The sequence below is a fragment of the Lepisosteus platostomus genome, chromosome 2 (assembly GCF_059453375.1).
Source record: "Lepisosteus platostomus isolate fLepPlt1 chromosome 2, fLepPlt1.hap1, whole genome shotgun sequence".
NCBI classification, from domain to species: domain Eukaryota; kingdom Metazoa; phylum Chordata; class Actinopteri; order Semionotiformes; family Lepisosteidae; genus Lepisosteus; species Lepisosteus platostomus.
This window is the reverse complement of record NC_142612.1, coordinates 4,014,779-4,022,704: the sequence shown is the minus strand read 5'-3', so window position 1 is coordinate 4,022,704 and position 7,926 is coordinate 4,014,779. Positions and strand designations below refer to the sequence as shown.

General features: G+C 45.5%; 1 protein-coding gene across 1 annotated transcript; it reads right to left on the bottom strand.

The window, feature by feature from the left end:
• Positions 1-95: 95 nt before the first annotated feature.
• On the bottom strand, positions 96-7,878 carry dhrs12 (dehydrogenase/reductase (SDR family) member 12). The gene is made up of 10 exons (XM_088646606.1): positions 7,685-7,878; positions 6,767-6,900; positions 6,203-6,285; positions 5,674-5,766; positions 4,778-4,859; positions 4,110-4,171; positions 3,525-3,629; positions 2,348-2,438; positions 1,445-1,582; positions 96-976 (listed from the first exon to the last, which is right to left on the bottom strand). The coding sequence occupies exons 1-10, from the start codon at positions 7,738-7,740 to the stop codon at positions 855-857; spliced, it is 966 nt and encodes a 321-aa protein (XP_088502732.1). The 5' UTR covers positions 7,741-7,878; the 3' UTR covers positions 96-854.
• Between the last annotated feature and the right edge of the window lie 48 nt (positions 7,879-7,926).

Genomic DNA, 7,926 nt, shown 5'->3' with positions numbered 1-7,926 from the left:
AACCACTGCAAAGTATTTCTGCCGATTGAGCAGCCTTCTATAAAGGTGGAAAGTCAGTACTGAGGTTTTCTAGTAAAGTGGTATTTAAGGTTGCATTATAATAAATTAGTTCTTTATTATGATGATATGAGCATTTAACACACCCTGGACAGCAAACGTAACATAGTATTAATTTGATATTAATGTATTAAACAATCTAGCATTAATAATAAGTTGCTTTTCTGTAACAATTAATATGTGTATTTTAAAGAAACAATGCAAAAACAAAATCAGTTGATCAAGAATTTGTCATCTTAAAGCAATTACGTAATGGAACGCCTGCCTTTTCGTGAAAACACAAAATGAAAAAATATAGTACTGGTACCAAAAAGTGATGAACCATTAAATACTAGACTGGGAAACAAAAACAGAGTATTTCTTGCAGAAGTTTTGACTATAAAAAGTGTGCAATGAACTGTGTAGAGTGACCAAATGACATGATATTCTGATTAAAGGTGTATTACAAATGAAAGCAACAAAAATTGACAGATTTCACAGCATCTGCATAAGACCTGAAAAGTCTCAAAGGGACACCAAAACAGGTCACTTCATGATGGATATAAGGCTGAAAAAAGCATTTTAAAAGTGTTATTTGCCTCCTTCAATAGACTTCAGCTCCTGTGTTTTAGTGTTGGCATTGTTTTGAGGTTCATATTGCAAATTCTGTCTAGCATGTGCAGCTTAAAAAAAATGAAAGAACGTTCTACGCCGCCCACGGTCTCGCTGCTCCGCGGATGACGGTGTGGGGCGTCAGCAGACGGATGGGACACCCGTGGGGGCGCGCCGGTGCCCGCGCTCCCCGCCGGCCCGGGCCCTCACACGCCGGCAGGCTTGAACTCCTGCGCCAGCTGCGCCAGGGCGTCCTGCAGGCGCCGCCGCTCCTCGGGGGACGCCCTGGTGAAGGCCAGCGGGAGGTGGGTGGAGACGGCCTCGCGGTCTGTCGGGGAAGAACACAGCCCGTGAGCGCACGGCGGGGCACGGCCCTGCTCCGACGGTGCCACCGCCCTCCTGCTCCATGCACAACACTTCGGAAGCATCTGCGTGGGGCGTCCCCCCCTCCCCTCCCCTCCCACCTCGTTTTTGGCAGCACGACCTTTCCCGTTGACAGCAATGCGAGTCTATCTTGTACTGATACGCCGCGGGTGGGCAGGGTGCCAACCACTTGTCAACTGGTGCCGGTGCTTGTCCACAACCCCACAACCCTCAGCGGGGAAACAGACCAGTTTTCTGCATGTCACCCCTTCGTACCGGAGCCCACAGAGTTGCGCGATTTAAAAAACGAAGGGAACAGGGGAAAGGATCTTTCGAACGAGGTGGGGGAGGGGGACAGTGGAGCAGCGACAACACAGGCCGGGCGGCTGAGCAGAAATCACCCCCCCCCCCCCCCTTCAGCCCATCTCCTCACCCTGGAAGAACTGCCCGCTGGGCTGCTGGACAGCCGCCGCCGACACCGCCAGCCACACCACCGTGTCCGCGCCCTGGGCCTCCGTCCGCAGCTTGTTCTTCATCTTCTCGTAGAAGTCCGGCATGGACGACCTCACCGCTGCCACAGAGACAGAGACACAGAGACAGAGACACAGAGACAGAGACACAGAGACAGACACAGAGACAGACACAGAGACAGACACAGAGACAGAGACAGAGACAGAGACAGAGACAGAGACAGAGACAGAGACAGAGACAGACACAGAGACAGAGACAGACACAGAGACAGACACAGAGACAGACACAGAGACAGACACAGAGACAGACACAGACACAGACACAGACACAGACACAGACACAGACACAGAGACAGACACAGACACAGGTCAGACTCGCGTCAGCGGACACCCCACACTCCTCAGCCAAGCGCACGGTCGCGTCTGTGTTTTTAAGGGCAAAAGGTTCTTAAACAATGTTCCCTTTCTTTTTTTCATGGCCTTTCTGCGCCAAAATTTCAAGTTGTGCCATTTTTCCCCCCCAGTGACAAAAACGTTATGATTTTTTGTCATTTAATTTTTTGGGCGCAGTTCAATTTCCTATGTCTGCTAATTTCATAGCCTGTGTGCAGGCGCACAGCTTAGAGGGAACATTGTTCTTAAATTTCTTCTTTTTTTTTTTAGGAAAATTACTAAGTTTATGTCCAACACAATAAATTGTGATTTAACCGGACCTTTGGTTATTGACATCCTTTCTTTACCTTAAAATCTTTATTTTAACACAATATTCAGGTTTCAACCCTGAAAAGGGAGTGGTTTTCAGTTCTTTTGGGCATTCTACAAAGATGTCTTCACCCCCTTATTATTGGTCGGGTTAGTGCCGGTACCTGGTGTGTCTGCCCAGCCAGGATGCATGGAGGAGAAGTGGATGTCTGTGTGCTGCTCAGACCACAGCTCTGTGAGGATCACCTGCTGCCTCTGTGACCGAGAAACGGGAAGACAGGTTCGGTTATTCAGGTCTTAAGCCAAATTGCAGTGTTGCAGGTGCAGTTAAAATACTCCCTTCTGAACAGCAGTCTAATTCCCATGTTTTTCCCATTCCCAGGCAGAGCGGTGGCTCTGTGGCTAAGGATCTGCGCCTGTGACTGGAAGGTTGCCGGTTCAAATCCCGCGGCCGGCAGAGGAATCCTACTCCGTTGGGCCCCTGAGCAAGGCCTTAACCCCAACTGCTCCAGGGGCGCCGTACAATGGCTGACCCTGCGCTCTGACCCCCAGCTTCTCTCCCTGTCTGTGTCTCTGTGTCTCCATGGAGAAAAGCTGGGGTATGCGAAAAGACGAATTCCTAATGCAAGAAATTGTATAGGGCTAATAAAGAAATATTATTATTAACATTATTTTTATTATTATGTTAAAAAGGAAGCTGAGTTTCAGACAGGACACTAGCTGGGAGAGTATACACCTAGAGCAGAGAGAGGAAGGAGCAAGGACGTCATCTCCATCAGACGTCACCACAGAACCCATGGCATTCTGCTGCTCTGACCCCGGGACACACAGCTCTGGCCAAGAGAACCCTCAAGTGGGACATAAATGTATATTGCAGATATCCAGCACTACAATGTCACCATTTAACCACATTGTGGAAAGTATTTGGGTAATTCCTGGGACCTGTTAAATCAGCCTTTGTCAAAAGGTATGTGAAGACAGAATAAAGCTGTCTTGCTTTAACTGCTGCATTAACTAATTTCCTTCTACACGGTGTTAAGAGTAAAATCACTCACATATCAAAGGACAGAACTAACTTACAATGTGTAAAACCAACTTCTGCCACATATCATTAAACAGGGCAGTCACTCCCAAGTGTGACATGGAGTCACACTTGTGCCTGTCCTGAACATACTGTAAGAGCTGGGAAATCCTTCTGGGGGAAAGTCCCGTATTTATTAAGCCCAATAAAAACCAAGTCTACAACAAACTGTGGACTGGTCTTTTTGTGAAAGATTTCCCACAACAGCCTTAATGGTGAAAGGACAAGAAATATCACACAAAACATCCATATGCTCTCACTTTGTTCTGTGCATAGGCCATGGTCCCATCAAACTGCCCCTTCTCAAACTGCAGATCATCCACATTTAACTTCTGAACCAGCATACCCCCTGAAGACACAGTGATCTGCAAAAGAACTGACATTTCAGTATCACATGCTACACTTCGTGAAGAAGCAAGTTGACTTTAACATACTTAAACCTAATAAAACAAAACAATTTAAGTGTTCACTGGGAAAAATAGCTTAAACATGCTGAGAAGTAGTGTGTGTATTAGATAAAAGAAAATGTAATTCCTACATTTTATTTTATCATGACATGCTCCTATGCATCTGAAACTACACTCAAGAGATGCCAGATAATTTTTTTTTTACTTCATTGTTGAACAGTAGCTTGTCATGGATTTTTAAATTCTCTCTGAACAGTAGCATGGCTTAAATACCACAGTTTAGGTGCACAGCTGCACATGAGGTTTACTGTTTCTTCTTTGTGACTGAGCCACTTAGACGCACTTCTTCTGTGAATGCGTTCATACTAATGAACATGAAATCAGAATTCATACTGGACATTCAGAACAGACACATGTTACACACAGTCATGAACTCACCACTCTGGGGTCACTGGATGCTTTCAGGGTTGGTATCAATGCTTGGGTCAAAATATATGTTCCTAAAAAATTAACATGGTCATACAGCATATCAGTGACCTGCGGTACATACTGTATATGAACATTAAGAATGGTTATAAATGACGGGAGACCAATTTGCCCATCTAACCCATTTGCTCGTTAGTTTTTAATTGATCTAGTGGTCTCATCCAGCCATTTCTCGAAAGAAACCAAGGCGTCAGCTTCAACCACATGACTGTATTTTCTTCTTCCATATTCTCACGTACCCTATGCTCCCTGTGCTCAGTTTAAATGCACTTCCATAAGGTTTCCACTTGTGACCTCTGGCATGTGATGTACTGTATAACAAATCAATTCATAACACTTGGTTTTTTTCACAATCACTCTACAGACTTACTAAGAAGTCCCGACATTTTAAAGTTGCCCCTGTGAGCTGCAAGCGAGCCGATGATTTAACATGTGAAAGGCCTCGTTTTGTCATTCACAAGAAGGGAAGACTGAGAAGAGGAGATCACAGTCACAAGTTAAGGCGATCTCAACAACAACAAAAAAATCGGAGTGACCTAAAATGAGTAAAAAGTCGATGTCTTGTACGTGTGCATTGAAAGAGAAGTGAGTCGTGATCACATTTAGTTTGTAATTCTCACCTAAAGTGTTGGTAGCAAAATTCTTCTCCAGTCCATCCTCCGTCAGCTCTCTCTGGTTCACCATGCACCCTGCATTGTTAACCTACAGACAAAGACTTGACTTGATCATCTGGGCTCTCGCTCCACACAGCAGTGCGACTCCACCTGGAGAGCCCCGGTCACAGTCGGCAGGTGGCATGACCAGGGGCAGACCTGCGACCAGACAACAGCCTGCGCTCGGGCAAGTGCCTTTAGCAGGTGGGTCACCCACGACACCCCAAGCGACAGCACTTTCAAAGAAACATTAGTTCAAACTCTGTTTATTCCAATTCTGATTACACATCCTGCCATTCTTGAGAGACACAGCACTCGTTCCTTATGTATGTATTTGAAAAGGGACCACACATAATGGGTTTGTGTTTTCTTAGCATTTATTCAATGATTCCAGCATGCTTTATTAAAATAGGGAGTCACGGTATATCCATAAAATAAGAGAAACAAAGATGTTTAAGGATAAAAAAGAAGAATTTTAAAAGGTTTTATTTTGATTTGTTAAAAAAATTGCACACATCTACATACATAAGGACTCACAGCATGAAAATCAGAAATATTTTGTGATTTCAGAATGAAATATATCCAAAGGAACAAGTAATAGGTTTATTCCTTCCTGAAAAGAGAAGAAAGAAAACACAACGTTTCGGCTGTGGGGTCTTCTTCGGGCATTTGGGTAAAGAAGGCTCCACAGCCGAAACGTTGTGTTTTCTTTCTTCTCTTTTCAGAAAGGAATAAACCTATTACTTGTTCCTTTGCAGCCTGCGCATGCTGACGCAGCTACCCACCTGAAATATATCCATATCATTTTACAGGAATGTACAGTATGCATGAGCAATAGCAAACAGTAAATGTACTTGACTTACCAAAACATGTAAATTGTTGTCCTTCTTGAATTGTTCTGCAAACTCCCAAACCTTTCTAGGACTGGACAGATCCAAAATGTGAACATGGATATTCTAAAAACAAACATTAACATTGTAAATGGCCTGGTTGAACTATCTGTCATTAGGAATGGAAAATAAATACAAATGTTTCTGCAAGATCAAAATGAAAATGATCCGTCAGCCAGGGCCCATCAGTGGCTATAAACCGTAGCTTTAAACCATCCGTTACGAAAAAGTAACTGACTGCTGGAAAGGGTGCAATGTGAGAGACTTTCGACGAGGAATTAGGAAAAAATTACTAAACATTTAATCTTATGAACTATCAAAAAAAATTGGCAACCCAGATGCTTTTCGCATTGCAACATACTATATAAATATACATTTTATATAAATGTATGTCCTAATGTTGTGATATACACACAGGAGCTGTCACTGGACAGTATCCCCTTGCTTTTCTAGGGTATAAAACTAGCATTTTGTCGTTTACTGCTGAACACTGTAGTACCACCTCATTGTTACTGTTCTTCACGATGTCTCCCTTCGCCTGTTCAGCTCTGTCCTTGTTCCGGCAGACTAGATGAACGGTCCCGCCTGTAAAACAGCAAACCCGATTACCACACTGCCCCAGAGGAGGCCCGGAGCCCGCGTCCGAAGATCTTCCAACTGCTTGTGCCCTGGGCCAGCTGGGCTGCCAGTTGCCTTGACAACAGGGCTGCCCGTGTGGTTTCAGCTCCCGTTAGCTCACCAAGTCAATGCGCCACATTCACGTCTCACTCGGGCCCCCCAGACAACACTCTGTGTTAAACAGAGGCCAAGGCGGGATGTGCATTCGAAACGTTTCTTTCGGGTCTGACGGTGTTCCACCAACAGTATCAAAAGAAACGAGATGTTATTCCCTAGACTGTTACCAAAACGCTCCCAATCACAGGGATAACTGACTAGCCAGACTCTAATCCGCCCTCCATCCTCAAAGCCCTGAGCGAGTTTGCTCTGGCACCACCCAGCAGGCCGGCTGCTGGGGACCTGGTGAGCACTCGAGCGGCAGGGTTCCTGCACGGCCCCGGATCCGCACCTCTCTTTGCGATCTCAGTTGCTGCAGTTTTTCCAATCCCGCTGTTCGCCCCGGTGATCATGAAGGACCTCCCGGCCAAATTCACATCCAGGTCTGCTTGGGCAAAATGTTTTGCGGCAGCTTCGTAGCCTCCCCTGCAAACACACACGACGTCCGAAACACACTGAGCTCACAAGTAACAGACACGTGTCCCCTTCCACCCCTTCCCTGCCCTCTTCAGCCTTCGAAGTCATTCACATCACATGCTTCTTTAAGGCTCACAGAATGTGACAGGAATACAAAATACAGACAGACCAATGACCACTCTCTACCAAGAGCACCGCCAAACATGTGTCAGCTTCAATCAAAGTGAACCTGGGAAAGGGGGAATTGTAGTCCTGTGTAATTGCTTGAGCTCAACTGTAAATTCCACAAACAAGCTTTCTGAATTCAATTACCTCATTTCTCTGTCCCTGCAACAGATTTCATGAGCGGAGGAGTCTATATGAACAGACCTTGCACCCTGCAGGAGAGTCTCTCAGGTGTACTTCTATTCGTGACCTGTGGGTAAACGCTGCCATTCTGTTAGGACCTACAGGAGACCTGCTACTACAGCAAGGATTTGTGGATCTGGAGTGTGTTCTGTGAGAGGGGCATTACCAAACAGCACATGACTGACACAGTCTGCTTATCAGTGCTCTTACTGTTGCAGGATTTTTACACTGCTATGATGCGGCAATAATCTGTCTAAAATGCAGGACGATCCTCCTGAAATCTCTTCAGAAAGCATGGCAACGAGCTTGAAAAGGACTTACATTAGCAATCATAATTTTCCATGCATTACACACCGTCTTTTACCACGAACAGCATACAGTGGGTTCCTTGAAGATACAGTACATCAAAATGACATAACAGAGAATACGACAGATAACTACTCACTTCGTATACTCCTGAAGTCCTTTTACGAACCAGACAGCGTTCCTATAGAATGTCATGTTTCTCTCGTCTTTCGGGGGTTTTGTTTAATGGAAAGGCTGAAATGAACTTCTCGCCCGAAGAGCACACACGCACACAGAGGCGCGCCCTCCTGCTCATATGTAACGACGCCTGGTTGAGTAACAGCGTTGCGCAAAGCGACTGGTTGTGCTGTTGGCACGTGGTGAGATGTTGTAACAGGGGTC

Coding starts and splice junctions, on each gene's coding strand:
- dhrs12 (XM_088646606.1), bottom strand. CDS start 7,740: ATGACATTCTATAGGAACGCTGTCTGGTTCGTAAAAGGACTTCAGGAG. Junction 5,767..6,202: donor TGAAGAACAGTAACAATGAG/GTGGTACTACAG, acceptor GTTTGTTTTTAG/AATATCCATGTTCACATTTT. Junction 4,172..4,777: donor TTTTGCTACCAACACTTTAG/GTGAGAATTACA, acceptor TTAATTTTTTAG/GAACATATATTTTGACCCAA.